The 19,744-nt window shown below is 44.6% G+C and overlaps 1 protein-coding gene across 1 annotated transcript in view; it reads left to right on the top strand.

The window, feature by feature from the left end:
- The first annotated feature begins 4,528 nt into the window (after positions 1-4,528).
- The window catches only part of GAB2 (GRB2 associated binding protein 2), a 177,746-nt gene continuing 162,530 nt past the window's right edge, over positions 4,529-19,744 (top strand). Inside the window, exon 1 of the mRNA XM_053925359.2 lies at positions 4,529-4,795. Within this exon, the coding sequence (XP_053781334.1) occupies positions 4,721-4,795 (75 nt within the window). The 5' untranslated portion in view covers positions 4,529-4,720. The remainder of the gene's footprint in view (positions 4,796-19,744) is intronic.

Raw genomic sequence — 19,744 nt, 5'->3', positions numbered from 1 at the left:
GGGTTACAGTTGGGGAGTGAGGAGTGATTGTTAATAGCTATGGAGTTTCTTTTGGGGGTGATGAAAATGTTCTGAAATTAGCCATGACGGTTGCACAATTTGGTGAATATACTAAAGACCACTGAATTGTGCACTTAAAAATGCTGGTGTTAAGTTACATTAAAAACAAAAGGAATGAACCAAAACTCATCAGTTACTAATTAGTACACTTTGCTGTTCTCTCTGCTCTTTGTGTTATTTATATCTATTTTATGGTAGAAATACTAAATAACTGTGTGTCACTTAACTCTGTATTCAAAGACACGCAGTCGATCGCCTGAACTCGGTGGAAAGGGGAAGGGTGGAGGGAGTGTAGTACTTCCACCGCAAGCACCGCATGTACTACAAATCAAAGCCGCCGCCACCAGAGAGCCAGCTTTTCAACGTTAACCAGCACATTAATGGCTGTATGAGTCAGACAGACATCTTGGGTAATTCTGATAGAGAGGTGGATGAGATGATCTCCTGGGGCCCTTGAGCCCCCAGCAAAGCAGGGACTAGTAAATGTGCACCAGCCACTACGCATGCATTCAATGCAGGAGAGAATGGTGTTTCTGGTCAGCCATCAGACGAAGCCCCTGTGAGTCAGGGGACTTGATTTCTCCAGCTTTGCTAGAATTGTCAGAGGGCACAAGGGAGTAAGTGTTAGAGCTCCTCTAAGACTGTCCCAGTGAAGCCAGATATTAGATAAACCATAAATGATTTAAATCTTAGTCCCAGAGCAGAGGGTGTCTGGGGAGCCTGACAACAGTATCAGGGTTTGAAACCAAGGATTAACAGAATGGGCTCTCTAGAGCCTGAGGGTGGAAGTCAAAGGTCTAAGGAGTCATTGTGCTTGAAGCTATCCAAGGGTTTCAGCTACTTTTTAAAGTGAAACTGCATGGGATTACCCCCACCTGCTCTGCCCTTCCCACCAGGCTAGTCCCTGTGGGTTTAAACACACTGACTGCTTATAAGGACCTCCACAGATCATATTCTCGGGGGTGGTGCTCCAGGGGTCCACAGTTCTCATTATGCTTTAAGAATTGGTTCCTTCATTCTCCCAACAGACATTTAATGAGCATCCATGTGTGCCTGGCACCGTGCTGGGAGGGAAATAGGGACACAAATATTTGCAGTCCAGAGTGACAACCCAGTTTATAAGGGTGCAATGTGAATCTAAGAAAACTGTGCTGGGGAGTGGGGATGGTGAGTGTTAGAGAATGTCTTGATGTATTTTCACCATCTAATTCAAGGCAGGCAGGACTTCTCTCTGTGAAGGAAGGGGACATCATACAAAGTATGGTTAGAGCATGAAGACACTTTCCCAGGGACCTTGACAGGCTTTGTTCTTGGGAGAATATAACTGATTTTGCAGCACGAGCTGTGAACGTTGATGTTATCACCACCACCAGTGTCAGTAGAAGTGTCCCAGGAGCCTAACTGCCCCAAAGCAATTGGCACAGGTTCTGGTTCTTTACAAAGGGAGATTGGAAAGCTGGACTTGCTCAACCTTTTCTAAAGCTTACTTCCAAAATGTCTCCCACTGGGTGTAATGTCAAGTAACAGACTGTTAGCAGCAACAGACAGGGAGGGAACCCAACCCAATTAGGTCTTCAACCACACCCCAAGCCCACTTCCAGATCTCAGTCCCAACCAGATGCCAAAAGTTGACTTGAGAAGGTCAGAGTAATTTGATGGAGGGAACCAAGAGGGCTCAAAGCACCCAGGGGTTAAAGAAATGCAAGTCCCAATACGCCCAAGAGACATGTTGTGAAAGTCACCAAGCGGAGCTGATTCCGTTCAGTTGGCCACACTGACCTTGGCAAGCAGCACTCAGCTCTGAAATTAACCTGTCAACTAAATTGAAGAGGAGAAAAGGCAGAAGGGCTAGGACACAAACATCCATCCCCACCCCCAGTCCAATCACTGACATCAAGCCTGGCGTGGGTGGCATTAATCACACCAGCCTGGTGTGCAGTTGAAGACAGCTCTCCTTCCAGCCCTTGCAACCCATTCCTGGGAGCCTTCCACCAGCCATGCACCTGCCACTCACCACAACCCTCAACTCCCAGACAGGCACGGATGCAGGCTGTCGCTGATGAAACTCAAAGCCACAGTGCACCGTTTAGAACTGAGGCTTTGGGGGTGGGGGAGCGAAACGTGGTTCCTGTGCTTTCCTCCCAGGTGTTCATTTCTCTAATTTCTGCTCCCTCCAGAGAAACCCTCCCTTTAAGATGGTCATTTCCTGAGGATTTAATGAGTATACAATTAATGACCCAAAACCCTCCTCACAGCCAGTCATTAATTCCTCCAGGAAATACTGTGGTCTTTAAAATCAAAATTGCCTAAATTATAGACCAGTGGTGCATGTCCTCGCAGGTTGGAGGTGGGGGCGTCATCCCAACTGACTCCGATAGATGGCGCTTAGCTCTATGTAAATAAATCACTCTATTTGTTTTCCATTTCTCCCCAGCCAAAGGCCAGCAGCATTTAAAAAAAAAAAAAAAAAAAAAAAAAAAAAAAAAAAAAAATTAAGGAGTGGAGAGGACTTAGTAAAGACCCAGACAGGAACGTTCTGTCCGAGGGCTGTTTCCAGGCCTGGCACGCACCTCAGACTCAGAAGACTGGAGCCACACCAGGGTGCAGCCAGGGACTCCAGCAGCAGTTCTGCCCTCTATGTGCTGCTTGAGTGGGTGCTGGCAGCCTAGTCATAAGAAAGTTAGGGAAGCTGCAAACAAACCATGAAGATTTTTCTGAGTCTGCAATCCCCGGGACCTGGCACCATGACTCAGATGGGAATGAAGTCAGAAGTTACTTTATTTTGGTGGAGAGTCACCGCCTCCGGACTGATTTGGCAGACTTGAGTATTTTGATATTTGTCGCACAGCTTTTTAAGGTGCTTAAAGCCAAAGCCAGAGGACAAAATTGCGGTAATTTGGGTGGTGGTCCTTGTATGTGGCTTCAGGGTCCCTAACTTGGAAGGCTAGGAGAGACCTGGCCCCAGCTGTTGTAGCCTGGCAGTTCTGGCTTTACGTTCAGTCCAGCAGCACACTGAACAGTGTAGAAAGTCAGTGAAACGGGGTAAAGAGGAGCTGATCTAAGCCTCCCAGAGTGTCTAGAAGAGCTACACATATAGTAAATGATTAGCCTTTACAAACCGATTGAACTTTTCCCAACCCAGCCAAGATCTGTAAAACCAGATGGATGTCCAAATGCTTGAAACAACTATCTTTGCTGCAAAAAGACAGGGAAATGAACAAAATAGCCTTAGTCTAAAGTCGTCTTGGGAGTGCAAGATGCTGTCTCTCCCACTCACTTGCTGGCAGTACACTTCTTACTGATAGCGTGGATTACTCTCCACTTCTCAAAGAAGTTGGAGGGAGGACCTACCTTTTGATATTGCTTGTAAAGGTACTGTGTGAGTGGAAAAGAGCCCTTACCAAAGGGTTTTTTTTTTCCTTCCGGCCTCCCCCTGAAATGTGGGGTTGTCTAGAGTGTGCTTCCACGTACTTCATCTCAGATAAACCTCACCAAGATGCAATGAGAGGTACCAATACACCGCAACTTTCAATGAACGCCAGAGAGGCCTCATAATCTGTGTCAATGAATTGGAATACTGGGAATTTTGACCCCCATTTCTTATTCTACACCACCTTGCCTTACGATTTACTCCGAAACACATGGACTCATTTTGCTTCCTCGGTTCTGAAAAACCATGTGAATTTTCTTTTACAGAGTTGTATTTCCCAGAGGCAGTGGAGGAGCCAGCGGAGGAGCCAGCTGGACTTTAATTGCTGGTAGTAAGGGGCCCCCAAGGTGATCTGCACACACTAGAGCAATTTTCCCACTTTAAAAAGCAGATGAGCAGGGCCACCTCCACCACCACCCCCCCAAAATTAGAAACTTGGCTCTGCATCACACAGGTTTGGGGACTTTAAGCTATTTGTAAAGTGGGAATGATACTGCCCGCCCGGTTTGTAGATTCCTCAAGAGGATCATGTAAACAGGGAATGAAAAAGCGCCCAGCACATAGTAGTCTGTTTTCTTTTTTCCTTCTCCCACCAAGGGGTGCGAGAGTTAAACTCTTGCTGGAAAGCGGATCACTAATTTCAGCGAGAACCTAACCCACTGAAACCTGAAACTCTGGGAATGGATAGGAAACTCGAGCAGCCCTCGGGTCCCTTCCTGACGACCCTCTGTGAAAAATCGATTCGCGCCCAAGGGCGCGTTGCCCCTTCCCTTCACCCCACCCCCAATCCCACCGGCGGCGCGGCCGCCGCCCCCGCGAACTGCTGGAGGCCTCGGGAAAAAAGCAACGCGGGGTGGGAGGACGCGGCCGGCCGCAGGCGTCGGCGTCCCGGCGAACCCCGGCCTCTCGGGTGCAAAGACGCCAGGGGCTGTTTGCGCCTCGCAGCGCGGCCCGCCGGGGGGCGCGGCGGGCTGTGGGCGTGGCGAGCGCGCACCGCTCTTCCTGCCGTGGCGCCCCCTCCGCGGCCGCGAGGCGGGTGCGCGCGCGCGCGGGGAGAGCGGGCGTGCGAGCGCGCGGCAGCCGGGTCCGCGCCGCCTCGTCCTCGCCCCGCCGGCCGCCCCGGCCCCTCCCCTCCCTCGCGAGCTGCGCACCGCCGGCCCGCTGACCCAGAGGCTCGCGCCCGCGCCCTTGTCCGTCCGACCCCGCGACGGGCTCCGAGCGGCCGGCAGCATGAGCGGCGGCGGCGACGTTGTGTGCACCGGCTGGCTGAGAAAATCGCCCCCCGAGAAGAAGTTGAGGCGCTATGTGAGTGCGGGCGGCCAGCGGGCGCGGCCGCGGGGGGCGCGGGCCGGGGGCGCCCCGCGGCCTGACGCGCGGCTGGGGGCTCCGGGAGGGGGTCGTGCGGACGCGGAGGGCCGGCCGCCGACCTCCGGGGGGACCGGGAGCGTCTGGCGCGCCCCGCGGCTCGGGTCTGTGCGGGGCACCTGCACACCTGTCACAGGTGCGCCGCGCAGGGGCGGGGCGGGCGGGGCGGCAGGTGGAGGCTGCCGTTCTCTCCCCGCCGGGCGGGCGCGGCGGCGGCGCCTCGGCTGCCAGCCTCCTTGGAAACTACACACAGGATTGAAGTTTGTATTGATTGTTTTTGGAGAGCGACAGAGTTGGTTCCCGGGGCCGGGGGGGCAGAGTGTAACCCCGCACGGCCTCCGCCCGCGGGGGCGGGGGCGCGGGCGGGAGAGGGGGGCCTGCGCTCCGGGGCCGCGCAGCCCGGCCCCACAAAGGGCGAGGTGCCGCGCACCCTTTCCCCCTTCCCGTTCTCTGCCCGCCCCTCGGGCGGCCGCCTGCTTCCTTTCAGTCCGCAGCCTCTGCATCACGGGCGGCGTCAGCGGCATGTGCAGCCCTTGTATTTCGTGACTCATTTGTTTGTCCCCCTTCTTTCCCTTTCTTCCGTCCGCCTCTCACACACACCCCCAACCCCAGCCCTCCATGGTGACACTGCAGTTTGGTTCGCTGTAACCGGCCCGGGGTTTGTGTTGTGCGGTCCTGGGGTCGGCAGCGATCGAGGCTCGCCGTTGCCAGGTGCTGCTCACCGACAGTGTTTACTGAAATTGCTGGGACGCCCTCTCCCTCCTGGGGGAGAAACGGGCCCCATCGAGGGGCGAGCGGTCCAGTCCGGGGACGAGTGGTGAGCAGGGCCGTCTGGCCCCACCCCCAAACTAGAAGATGCCTTGTCCGGCGGGGTCAGTCACTGAGATTGGGCTGAAATCGGCCCTGGGCTACTCGCAGGGGTTTGGAAATAAGGTCGCTAAAAGGTGTCAAGGTCTTTCATCCTTTCCCCCTTCACTTCTGATGAAATGCCCTTGTTAAACTGACTCCTGGTGCGGGACTCTGGGATCATTCCCCAAGCCTGGAAGGGAGCCGTTGCCCTCCAGCTGCAGTGCATCGAGGGAGCGCCGAACAGACCCTGCCCTCCGTCCGCGGCACCGCGCGCGCCACGGGGGGAGAGGCAGAAGCTTACCCGAGTTTCCTGTCTTGGCTCCCCCATCAGAGCCAAAGGACTTCTGGCCTCTGGATTGAGGAAGTGACATTCTGCTTTTTAAAGGAAGTGTTGTTGTTGGGGAGTGCGAGTGTGTGTGTATGTAAATGAAATCAGGCTCTTATTTGGATCATTTGCCGGGTGGTGAGGGGGTTGTGAATATAAGGATTTAGCACAGGTCTTCTGAAAGAGGACATAGATTGAAAATACAGTAAGGATGTGGAAATGATGTCAGTGTTAGAGCTCATTTTAGGGCTGTCCATGTAGCCAAAGAATTATATTACTGAGAAAGAAACTTTTCTGCTCTTCAAGGTGGTACAGTTCATTAGAAAAGGTTAACTTTTCTATTAGGTTAGGGAACAGTAATTTGTTATTAATGTTCTTAAAAATATTTTAAAAATAAAAATCTTTGGCCCCAAAGAGCTTCTGAAAACTATCAATAAAAGTGGAATACCAAAACAGCTTGTAGAATAGAGTATGTACTAAAAATGTGACTCGTAATTGTCAAATTAGAACAAGAACCAAAAGAACCTTGAAACTTTGTTTTTGAAACAGTTTGCAAACAATGTGATACTGTATCTACATTTCACTGATGACTACTTCAACTCTCACCCAGACTCTTCTTGTGACCCATGAGTATGTATGTTCCCCACAAAACTTTAGTTCAAATAACCAAGTTGGACACTTTGGGGTTAAGCACCCTTTTCATGGAACTGAAGCACAAGCATACCTCTTTTTATTGCACTTTGCTCTGTTGTACTACGCAGGTGTTGCGTTTTTTACAAATGGAAGGCAAGATCCTTTACCAGCGCAAACATTGCATCTCCCTTTACTGCAACTCACTTTATTGTGATACTGGCTTTGTTGTGGTGGTCTGGAACCAGACCTGCATTATCTCTGAGGTATGCCTGCACATATGTGACACCCTGCAGTCATCCGATGACCTCAGCCTCCTTCCCATCTTCCCCACAGCTCCAGGCCATAAGGCATCTGACCAAACTAACAGCTTTTCTCAGGCTAGAGTGTGATGTGTTCCATTGGTATGACTGGAAGTCTCCCCTACTGTGGAAGCTCGTTTCCTTTAGTTGAAACTGAGCTGATCTGTGTAACCCTAAACTCTTGAGGAACTGTCTGCTTTAACATCTTTTCTTTTAGGGTATTGAAAATTTCTGCACCCTGTTTTAAGTTAAAATTCTGCCAGTTCCCACTGTTCATTAGAGGCCCAAGTGTGTTAAAACCAAACTAGGAAGGAAGTATTTTCCAGCCCTATTGCTAAATACCACACCAAAAAATAAGCTGCTTATTCTGTTATACATTAATATGAATAGCCATGTTGTATTATAGATTGATAAATCTCCACTGTAAAAATATATCCAGGTAGTAAATGGTAAACAGGGACAAATATCTGGTGACAGAAGATGATTGGACTTTGGGTGTTGGGCACACAATGCAGTATACAGGTCATGTATCACAGAAATGTACACTTGAAACCTACATGACTCTATTAACCAATGTCACCCCAATAATTTATAAAATAAAAAATAAATAAAAGAAGGGAAGAGGAACAAGAAAAAATGTATCAAGCATCTGAAATGGACAAAAGCAGTTTATGAACTGGATTACAACTGCCCTTGCTGGGTGTTTTAGTTGGTTGGAGCATTGCCCCACCCACCGAAAGCCTGAGGGTCTGATCCCTGGATGGGGCACACACCTAGGATGTGCGCTAGGGAGGCAACAGAGAGATGTTTCTCTCACATCAATGTTTCTCTCTCTCTTCCTTCTTCTCTCTCTAAAATCAATAAACCTATCCTTGGGTGAGGATTTATAGAAATAGATCACAACGATTTAAAATTAATCTAACAAACCTACCTCATTTAATTGGGGGAGGGGGAGAGGAAGTATAGGGGAAAAAAACAATTTTAAAGAAGCTATGGCAAATGTGACCAAGGATTAGCTTTAGAGACTTTTTTCATCCATCTCTTGTAATTTATTAATCATAAGAAAGTGTAAAAGATCTATTTGGAATTTGCTGTGTGCCCTGGAGGAATTACAAAAAGTGACCTCCGCAAAATGGTAAGTACTGCCTCTGGGGCATCATGATTTGATTGCAGCGGGAGGCTGGTGGAAAGAGCAGCCCTCCCATCCTGCCGCAGTCGTGCACACATGTGTGCGTGTGCACACACACATATACATGTATGTAAAGCTGACACATTTTCTTGAGGAAAAACATATATTATGGCCTTTCACAAAGGTGGCATGGAAAGTGAAGGAGGAAGCCCCTGCCCCTCCCAGAGCTGAAGCCAAAGCAAAGGTTTTGAAGGTAAGCAAAACAGTGCTGAAAAGCATCCTCAGCCACAAAAAAGATCCTATGTCACCCACCTTCCAGTGCCCGAGACACTGCAGTGGAAAAGGCAACCCAAATATCCTCGGAAGAGCGCCCCCAGGAGGACAAGCCTGACCACCATGCCATCATCCTGTTCCCTCTAACCACCCAGTCAGCTGTGAAGAAGACAGAAGGCAACAATACACCCGAGTTCGTTGTGGGTGCCAAGGCCAACAAGCACCAGATCCAACAGGCTGTGAAGAAGCTCTGTGACATTAACGTGGTCAAGGTCAACACCCTGATCAGGCCTGAAGGAGAGAAGAATGCATATGTTTGACTGGCTCCCGAGTATGATGCTTTGCATGTTGCCAACAACATTGGGGTCACCTAAACTGAGTCCAGCCTTGGCAGGTGTGGCTCAGTGGATTGAGTGCCAGCCTGCAAACCAAAAGGTTGCTGGATGGATTCCTAGTCAGGGCACATTCCTGTGTTGTGGACCAGGTCCCCAGTTGGGGGAAATGTGAAAGGCAACTGACAGATGTTTCTCTCACACATCCTCACACATGGATGTTACTCTCCTCCTCTTTTTCCCTCCCTTCTCTCTCTAAAATATAAATAATAATTTTTTAAAAATGGAGTCCAGCAGGTTAATTCTAAATATGAAAATTTTACACTGTGAAAAAAATGAACATGTATTATGGCATACACTGCTCTGTAGTTGTTCTATTGCAGGATGTTAAAAGATTTAGGGGAAAAGATTGGCAGCAGTAATGCCCCCTAGTGGCTAGCTTGGAAAAAGTTGAGTATAGAGTCTAATGAACAACTGAATTAAGGAAACTAATTGTTTGCTTTTATTTTATTTATTATATACATTTATTTATTAAATATAGATGTCTAAGGCACTGAATTTCATGCTGGGAATAAAAATTAAGCCAGCCTTTCAGTCTTAACAGATGGCTTTGCCTTCTCTTTCACAAAGAAAATTGAAGCTACCAGGGAGCAGCTGTCTGCACACACTGTGACCAGATTTCCACATGCATGTGCATCTGCATGGTTCCTTGCATTTCCCCTTCTTCTTAGAGTAGATGTGGAGCCCCTTCTAACTGAGCTAATCCCGCCACTTGTACTCTGGGTCATATCCTCTCCAGCTATTGAGATCATGCTTTTCCTCTACCTATTCCTTTTCATTAATAGCTGAACTTACTTGCTTTTAACAAAACTCTCCTTCGTATCACACTCCTTCCTTTCCCCTGTGCTTCATTTTTTTTCTTTAGGGTTAAATTTGTTAATGGTGGTTTATATTATGTCTCCACTTCTTCCACCTTCTTCTCAGTTAGCTCCAATCTGAAACCTACTTTGTCATTTCACCAGAGCTACACTCAGAAGGGTACCAGTGACACACTGGTCACTGAGTCAGAGGCTTATTTTTCGTTTCTCATGTTAAATTCTCTCTTCACTACTTGGTCATAGTGGGCCACTCACTTTTTCTTGAAACATGTTTCTTTTATCCAGAGTGATACCAAATATTCCTGGATTTTCTCCTTTTCTGGCATGAGCCTCCTTTGCTAGCTTGACCCTCTTTTACCCAATACTGACAGGTTGAGGCTCCTTTATAGTCACAGAGGCTATGCTCTAGGCTCCTTTTTCTTCCTTGGAGATTATCCATTCTCCTGGCTTCAGTGATCATTTGCATGCCGGTCATTATCCAGTTAAATTTCCATCTTACAGTTGTGTTCTGAACTCCAGACTTGCATATGCAGTTGTTAACTGGACATCTGTACCTGGATGTCTCCCAGTCAACACAAACTCACCACACCCAAAACTCTTCTTTATTCCTTTACCCTGCGTGTGCTCAGTAAATGGTGCCAGTGACCACCCAGTGGCTCAAGTGAGAAACTTAGGAATCGCCCTTGACTCCCTGACACCTGCTATCCCACATCTAGTCTTTCATCAAAACCCATTAGTGCTATTATCCAAAGGTCCTTTTCTGTACCCTCCCCCCGCACCACCATCATGACTCTTACAGTCAGCATTTTAATAGCCATCTGTTGAGCATCTACCCCATGTCAGGCACTATGCTTAGGCCATTGATCTCTTCATTTAATCTGTTTAGCCCTATGGAAAGGAAAATAAGTTGCCCAGCATCATCTAGCTTTGTCCCAAAGCCTGAGCTTTTTTTTAAATTAAACTCTTTATTTTAAGATAATTGTAGATGCATATCTAGTTTTAAGAAATAGTAAAGAGAAATACCACATACTCTTTTCCAGTTTTTCTTAATGCTAACACCTTGAAAAACTACAGCAGAGTGTCACAGTAGAATATTGACAGTGATACAGTCAAGAAACAAGACATTTCCATCACCACATAATCCCTCCTGCTGCCACTTTATAGTTACCATCCCACTTCCACCACATCCTCAACCCATGGGAACCACTGATCTGTTCTCCACTCTAGTAATTTTGTCATTTCAAGAGTGATATATAAATGGATTCCTGTGGTATGGAACCTTTGGAGATGACACTTCCAACCCTTTCAAAGTAGGCACTTTGGGACTTCACACAGTTCTCCTAATCGCCATCAGCTGCCCCATTATGTTTTCCTGAATCTCATCAATGGTCTGAAATCTCTTCCCTTTCAAAGGTGACTTTAGTTTTGGGAAAAGCCAGAAGTTTCAGGGTGCCAAATCTGGACTGTAGGAGGGCTGACTCACCTGGGTGATTGGATGTTTCATCAAAAAACTCTGCATGAGATGTGATGCATGAGAGGGCATGTTGTCATGATGAAGCTGCCAATCACCAGTTGCCCATAGTTGCAGCCTTCTGAATCATCTGAATAGTTTCCACAGAGAAATGGTCATGCTTAACACAAAATTTGTTGCAGATTCATTGCTGTACCTGCTCAGTCATTTTGAATGCGATGGCCATACAGTACACGTGCTCACTCAACAGTGTCTACTGCCCCTGCTGACTAGTATAATGAAGTCGTCATCGTTCATGCATTTGCATTCCACTCCACTCTCCTTGGCTGCCAGGTTACATCAGTGTTGTGCAAACTGTTTTCCTTATATTAATAATGGCTGGACTTTTTCTGAACTCATATTTTTAATCATTCACCCACTGGATTTTTTTCCTTTGTATTGAATTTATTGGAGTGGCACTGGTTAACCAAATTATACAGGCTTCAAGCACACAATTCCACAGCACGCCATCTGTACACTGTGTTGTGTGTTCACCACCCAAGTCAAGTCTCCCTGTATCACCATTTAGCCCCTCTATACCATCCTCCACCTCCCTCTACCCCCTCCTCTTGCCCTCCAAGTCACTGTACTACATTTCCCTTATGAATAATGATAATGAACATGTTTTCATATGATTCTTGCCATCTGTGTATCCTCTTTGGTCAAATGTCTCCAAGTCTTTTGACCATTTTCTATACAAATTGTGTTTTTCTACTATTGACTCAATTGAGCATTCTTTCTGTGCTCAACATACCAGTCCTTGTCAAATATGTGGTTTGCAAATATTTTCTTGCGGTCTCTAGCTTGTCTTTTAATTCATTAAACACTATAGAGATTCTGCAAAAAAAAATTAAAAAATAAAAATAGAACTATCATATGATCTATAAATTGCACTTCTGGATTTATATCCAAAGGAAATTAAAACAGGATATCCCAGATATATGCACCCCAATGTTCATTGCAGCATTATTCACAATAGCCAAGATTATATTGGTGAACTGTATTGGCGGACAATGGATTGTATTGTCAATTGACAGACACTGGATAAAAGGAGAAAGAAGATGTATGTGTGTTATACATATATAAGATATATATGTATTTTAATATACACACAATAGAATATTATTCAGCCATGAAAAAGAAACAAATTCTGCTGTTTGCAACAACATGGAAGGACCTTGAAGGCATTATGCTAATTGAAATAAATCAGATAGAGAAAGATAAATACTGCTTAGTATCACTTGTAAGTGGAATCTGAAAAAACCAAACTTATAGAAATAAGTAGGGAATTAAGTAGTTGTTGATCAAAGGGTGCAGACTTCCAGTTAGAAAATGAGTAAGTTCTAGAGACTGAATGTACAGCATTGTGATTATAGTTAGCAGTACTATATTGCATACTTGAAAATTGCTAATAGAGTAGCTCTTAAATGTTCTCACCCAGAAAAGGAAATGGTAATTATGTGATGCAGTGGAGCTGTTATCTAATGCTACAGTGATAATCATAATGCAATATATAAGTGTATCAACATGTTGTATACCTTAAATTTACATAATGTTATATGTCAGTTATATCTCAATAATGCTGGAGAGGGCAGAGAGGGTGGTCTATAGACACTTAGTGGACTTCCAGCCAAGATGGAGGCATAGGTAGATACACTTTGCCTCCTTGCACAACCAAAAGAAGGACAACAAATTTAAAAACACAAAGCAACCAGAACTATCAGAAAATAGAACTGTATGGAAGTCCGACAACCAAGGAGTTAAAGAAGAAACATTCATCCAGGCTGGTAGGAGGGGTGGAGATAGGCAGCCAGGGCAGACAGGACACATGGCAAGGCAGCAGCTGGAGGACCAGGTGGTCCCACATTTGCATGAGGATGAACCCAGAGAAACAACTGGGAAATGAGACAGACTGCACAACCCAGGATTCTAGCATAGGAAAAGAAAGCCCCAAAACCTCTGCCTGTATAAACCTGAGGGGGTTGTGTCAGCAGAATAAACTCCCAGCATCACAGTAGAGTCCATTGGAGAGACCCACAGGGTCCTAGAATATATACAAACCCACCCACCCAGGAATAAGCACCAGAAGGGCCTAACTTGCTTGTGTGTAGCGGGGCAAGTGACTGAAAGCCAGCAGAGAGCCAAGTCAAGCAGCATTGTTCCCTCTCTGACTGCTGTCCCCCATACAGTGCCACAACACAGCTACATGGGTTGCCCCGCCCTGGCAAATACTTAAGGCTCCACCCCTTACAAGGTAAACTAGAGTGCCAAGACAAAGAAATATGGCCCAAATGAAAGAACAGATCTAAACTCCAGAATAACAACCAAGCAACAAAGAGATAGCCAACCTAGCAAGAGATAGCAAAAGATGCAGAGTTCAAAACACTGGTGATCAGGTTGCTCACAGAAATGGCTCAGTATGGTTGCAAAATAGAGGACTAAGTGAATGCTGTGCAAAGTGAAATACAGAAAAATGTACAGGGAACCAACAGTGAAGGGAAGGAAACCTGGACTCAAATCAACAATTTGGAGCAGAAGGAAGAAATAATCATTCAACCAGAACATAATAAAGAAACAAGAATTCAAAAAAATGAGGATAGGCTTAGGAACCTCTGGGACAACTTCAACCATTTCAACATCCAAATCATAGGGATGCCAGAAGGAGAAGAGGAACAGCAAGGAATTGAAACTTACTTGAAAACATAGTGAAGGAGAACTTCCCTAATCTGGCAAAGGAAATAGACTTCAGGAAGTCCAGGAAGCTCAGAGAGTCCCAAAGAAGTTGGACCCAAGGAATCACACACCAAGGCACATCATAATTACCCAAAATTAAAGATAAGGAGAGAATCTTAAAAGCAGCAAGAGGAAAGGAGACAGTTACCTACAAAGGAGTTCCCAAAGACTGTCAGCTGATTTCTCAAAGGAAACCTTGCAGGCAAGAAGGGGCTGGAAAGAAGTATTCCAAGTCATGAAAGGCGGTGACGTACCACCTAGATTACTCTATCCAACAAAGCCATCATTTAGAATAGAAGGGCAGATAAAGTGCTTCCCAGTTAAGGTCAAGTTAAAGGAGTTCATCATCACCAAGTTCTTATTATATGAAATGTTAAAGGGACTTATTTAAGAAAAAGAAGATCAAAACTATGAACAGTAAAATGACAACAGACTCACAACTATCAACAACTGAACCTAAAAAACAAAACAAAACAAAACTAAGCAAACAGCTAGACCAAGAACAGAGTCACAGAAATGGAGATCACATGGAAGGTTATCAATGGGGAGGGAAAGGAGGAGAGAGCGGGGTGGAAAGTACAGAGAATAAGAAGCATAAAGTCAGTACGAAATAGACAGGGGGAGTGTAAGAATAGCATGGGAAATGTAGAAGCCAAAGAACTTATATGTATGACCCATGGACATGAACTGGGAGGGGGAAAACTGGTGGGAGGGGGGTGCAGGGCAGAGGGGGATAACAGGGACAACTGTAATAACATAATCAATAAAATATACTTTAAAATTAAAAAAATTACAGTGAGTTCAAGATCATTTCTAGACCTTCCTAGGCAGTCAGGGCTTTATTCCAGCAGGCTATTTGAGTACTTAAATAAATGTTCTATCTGGCTCCAGATCTTGGGACAGATAACCAGATGGAAATTCCTTTTAGCAGCTTTCTGCTCTGTAGTCCTAATCACTGGATTGGTTCTTTGTATTCACAACATCAAAGAAACTGCTTTAACCCAGGGCCAGTCTCCTGAGCTTCTTGTGACAAGCATTGGATCAGAATTTCTCATTTGGAAGCAAGTCACGTGTCTACCAACAGATGAATGAATAAACAAAATGTAGTATATACATACAATGGGACATTATTCAACCTTTAAAAGGAAGGAAATGTTGACACATGGACATGCCACAACATGGATGAACCTTAATGACACTTAGCTAGGTAAAATAAGCCAATAAAAAAATGATTTTATTTATATGAGGCACCTAGAGGAAAATTCTTTTTTCTTTTTTTTTAATTTATTCATTTGAGAGAGAAACACTGATTTGTTGTTCCACTTATTTATGCAGGTTTTTGTTGCTTCTTGTATGTGCCCTGACCAGAGATGGAACCTACCGCCTTGGCACATCAGGACAACGCTCTAACCCATTAAACTATCCCGCCAGGGTGGAGAGGACTCAGATTCACAGAGACAGGAAGTAGAATGGTGGTTGCCAGGGCCTGGTGGAAAGGGGAGAATGGGGAGTTACTGTTAAATGGGTGCGGAGTTTCTGTTTTGCAACCTGAAAAGAGTTCTTGAGACAGATGTTAATGATAGTAGCACAAAAATATGAATACTTAATGCCACCAAACTGTACACTGAAAAAAAAATGTCTAAGATGGTAAATTTTATGTTTTCTGTATTTTACCACAATTTTTAAAATAGCAATCTCTTTATTTGCTAAGGATTAGTACTTGGCCCTGCTAATATTTCTAATCCAAGGGAAAAAACAGGATGGAATGTTCACAGCCTTAATGGTAATGGAATGTTCTCTCAGGGATATCTAAGGACCAGAGGCAGTAGAGTTGTACAAAGCGGGAACACTTGCCTGCTGCTTTGCTCAATGAAATGACTTTGATGTTGCTGTTTATCTCTAGCTGGCCTTTCTCTAGCTAGAAGGGAATAATGGGATGTAATAGCCTCAAATTTATGAGATGTGCTGAGGAACATAGGTTCCAGAGCAGGCTATTGCCTGCATCCAAATTAACGTTGACAAGCCTTTATTTTGTATCCTTTCCCTTCTGAAGGGAATAAATACGTCAGTATTCAACCCTGCCTTCGAGGAATTTGCAAGCTAGGTAGACCAGAAGTATCGATGTGAAATAGTGGTGCCCTTACACCAAGTGATGTGGTTTATTCAGGCAGTGACCTTCGCGGAGGCAAGAGATCTGAGCATGGGACAAAAACAGAAGGGGGTCCTGGGGTGGGCAGTGGGGGTGTCAGCTGGACTCCAGAAATTAGTGCTTAGAAAGAAAGAAGGCAATGCAAGCGGCAAAGGAGCAGTCAGCACACATGGGATTTGTGGGGTCGTGAAAATCCATCCAGAGTGGAGGAGTCCATGGTAGAAATCAAAAAGAGGTTTGAAAAGTAAGTGGAGAGCTGAGGGGGATAGTCTATAAAAGGTCTTAGATGGTAGGATGACATTTATTCATGAAGTGCATCACCCTGAGTCTTTGCCTCTCAGATAGCCATTGCTTCCATGTGAAATGTCAGTGGTATGTGGACATTGTGTTTTTTGTTTTGTTTCATTTTTTGCTTTTTTAAACTTTATTTTTCAGTTACAGTTTACATTCAATATATGTGTGTACATTGTATGTCTTCAAAAGACCTGTCTTAGTGTTTCAAGGACCTTTGTGCCCTTGAGCAAATGGCTTGCTTCTCTGACCCTACTTCCTTGTCTGTAAAATTGGAGCAACACCTCTTCCTTCACTGAGTTTGAGAATTTACTAGGATATAACAAGTGAAAACAATCTCAGCACAGTGTCTAGCCCAGAGTAGGTATTTAATTTTGGATGGGGGGGGGGTGCTGTTGTCTGTTTGTTTATATTCGTTAACCCGTTTATAGGAACTCTGAACATGAGCATGGGTGTCTTCTCACCCCTTTCAAATCTGGGCCAGACCTGAAGTTTACACAGTCAGAATGTAAGTGGGATTCCCAAGCTAGATATTATGAGTTCTAGGGAGCTGGTTTTTTCTGAAAGGAACATCTCAAAGGTCTCCTGATTTCTGGGAAGGGAAATGAAACCACATGGGGATTTGTCTGGAGTTCTCACTTTGACTAGTCCCTGGGAAATATGTATGTGCTAGGGGATGTAAAGATCAATGTGCGAGATTCTAGAGCCCATGTCTGAGAATGGTTTAAAATGCAAAAACTTCCCAGTAAGTGGAACCCTTTTAAGCTGATGTCTCCCATGCTCAGGCCCCTCCAAAGTGAGCTGGTCTCTTGGCTTGTTTCCATGGCACTTTTTTCACTTCTAGTTTGGCACTGGGCTCGTGTCTGTCTCCCTTTGCTAGATTACGAGCGCTTTACGTGATAGTGGAAGCATCTCTCTTGTGATTTGTTGCAGGCTTGGTGCCACTTGTCAGGCACCAGCTATAAGCAAGGCAGTTTCAAAATCACTGTCATTTACTCTTTACAACTACCCCTACCCTCAGCTTTATGATTCTTCCTCTTATGTATCTACTCTTTGTCAAAATAGTGAATGTATCTCTTATTACCCTTCAAAGTGATCAATGAGGGTATTTTTAGTGTCATTATGAGCTCACATTTACACACATTTGATGTGTTTGAATCTGTTTAGTTATCTTCATGGATGATCAGATCGTTCTGTCTTTAGCCAGTGGGAGGCTGTTCAAGTTGTCTTCTGAGTTCTTTAGCCCTAACCTTGCCAGTATTTGATACTTTCTTTACGATCTGGTATGACAAGATGTTCCAGGCTTATCTTTCCTGATCCAGACATAGAATTAGCTATTTCCTCAGAGTTCTTTTCCTTCAAAAAAATGGTATCTAGAAACCCACACAGACATTCAGGGGTGCTTATTGCTATTGGGTTGATAACATGCCTATTTTTTACATGGTTATGATTCACATAAACTATTACTTTTTATTCTACTTTTTTCACAGACTGGCATTGTGAATATTTTATTTACTTCTACATAATACAAAAAAATTTCAATCATACACAAAAGTAGAGGAAGTGGTCTAGTGTATACCAATTCACAGTTTCAAATAGTTATCAAGATTTTACTTCATTAGTTTCATGTATCCCTTTTACTGTTTCTTTGCGGGGATATGTTAAACCAAATCCTAGACCTACACATAAGTCTTATAAATTCCATGTCAGTGAATATGCGACACCGTAGGTACGCATTTCCCCAGGTTAGACATTTATGTTACTTCCAATTATTCGCTGTTTTATACAACACAGGCCTGTTCTGTTGTACAGCTGGGACACCTGAGAGCTTCATGTCAGCTGATGAACCACAGCACTTAGGTATCATTAAGTATCCCTGCAGTTTACTTGGAAGATTTTCTTGGACAGGCAGTCAGTCTATCGTCCCCTAGCTTGCTTTGGAAGAGCATGCCAGGCGGATCTCTGCAGGCTTGCAAGAGCTTTTTCTATTCAGCAGATTTTCTTGTAAGGGTTATAAAAATGAGTCTGTTGTTTTGATCTTTTGACCTTTTTATATAATTTTCTAGAGGAAAAAAATGGGTATACTTTTTTGGATACCAACAGAGGTTACAATGTGTTGAGTTTGATGCCCATTAGAAGTCTCTCTGAAGATACTGTCATTAGTAAATATTAAGGGTCTGCACTGTGCATAGTGTTGCCCTCTGAGTTTACGATCTCGTCAGGGAAGCAGCTTGGGTTATAATGGCAGGCTGTACCAATGGCAAAGGCCAGTGTTGCAGCAGTCCAGGAGAGATTGGGCTGGTGCGGTTAGTGAGTTCTGTGACACAATACCTATCTTTAGATTTTAGTTCTAGGTAATCTGCCATCTCACCTTTCTGCACCTGTTTCCTCATATATCATTAGGGCTCAGTTCACGCATCATATTGCAGCAGCCCGGTACTGCCCCGCCCTCCCCATCAGAATGAGTCATGGAGCCCCTCCTTCACACTCCTGTGTCATTACGCCTCAGTACCGCTGACCGACTGCTGTCCCTGCTGTGCTTCTCCCGGACTGGCGAGAGTGGACCTTGTCCTTTGTTCATTCTCATGGCCCTGGCGCCTAAAGCACAACGCATTATTGGTCGACTAGGACGTTATGCTTTCACGTTTTGAAGAGATACTACTTTAGGATTATTTACACTTCTTGGGAGGAGTAAGAGTTTGAGCTGGAATCTGGCCGAAAGTGTGATTTTTCTTTTTTTAAGCAACAGGTTTGGGGAGCCTCCCTAGGATAGGCTATTAAAAATTGAATTTTTTGGTAATACTTCAATTTCACTCTTGTAATAAAGTTATTATGAACAGATTATTAGAAAAATAGCAATATTAATAAAGAGTACCTGTAACACACCATGGCATAAAAATTGTTAACATTTAAGTGTATTTTCTAGTCTCTTTTTCTTATGTTTTTATGTGTGTATATTTTAGAAAATCAGAGTAAGAACGCACCATCTTTTGTGTGCTTTAAGTTAGAGTAGTGAAGCTACTTCCTTGTGTCACCAAGTCTTCTAAGACACGACTTTTAATGGCTGCTTGGGCAGAATGACATAAGGCAGAGCTTCTCAAGCATGTGTAATGTAAGGTCACTTTCAACAGATATTTGTTCAGGTTTTTTGATGGTAAATTAAATTATCGTTATTATTATGTAACCAAAATGATCATAAGCAAAAATTGGGGAGTATAAATATCTGCTTACAACTCTTCTATAATGATAAAACCAAAACAAATTTATAAATTAAATTTAAAACTTCAGAACCAATATAATTCATATTAACACCAGTGGATGTTTTGGTGAAGCTAAATTGCTGCTTAGAATGCAAATTCAGCCCTTTGTTCTAATGAGCCTGTCTCTTCTGTGTCCCATTCTTTTCTGTGTTCAAACTGCAGTGAAACTTGGGTTTGTATAGCAAGCCATTTGGCTGTTAATTGTTACAACTATGTTATTTATATATG

Source organism: Desmodus rotundus, chromosome 5 (genome assembly GCF_022682495.2).
Source record: "Desmodus rotundus isolate HL8 chromosome 5, HLdesRot8A.1, whole genome shotgun sequence".
Taxonomy (NCBI): Eukaryota; Metazoa; Chordata; class Mammalia; order Chiroptera; family Phyllostomidae; genus Desmodus; species Desmodus rotundus.
Note: the sequence above shows the minus strand (reverse complement) of the source record. Positions and strands in the feature narration are given on the sequence as shown.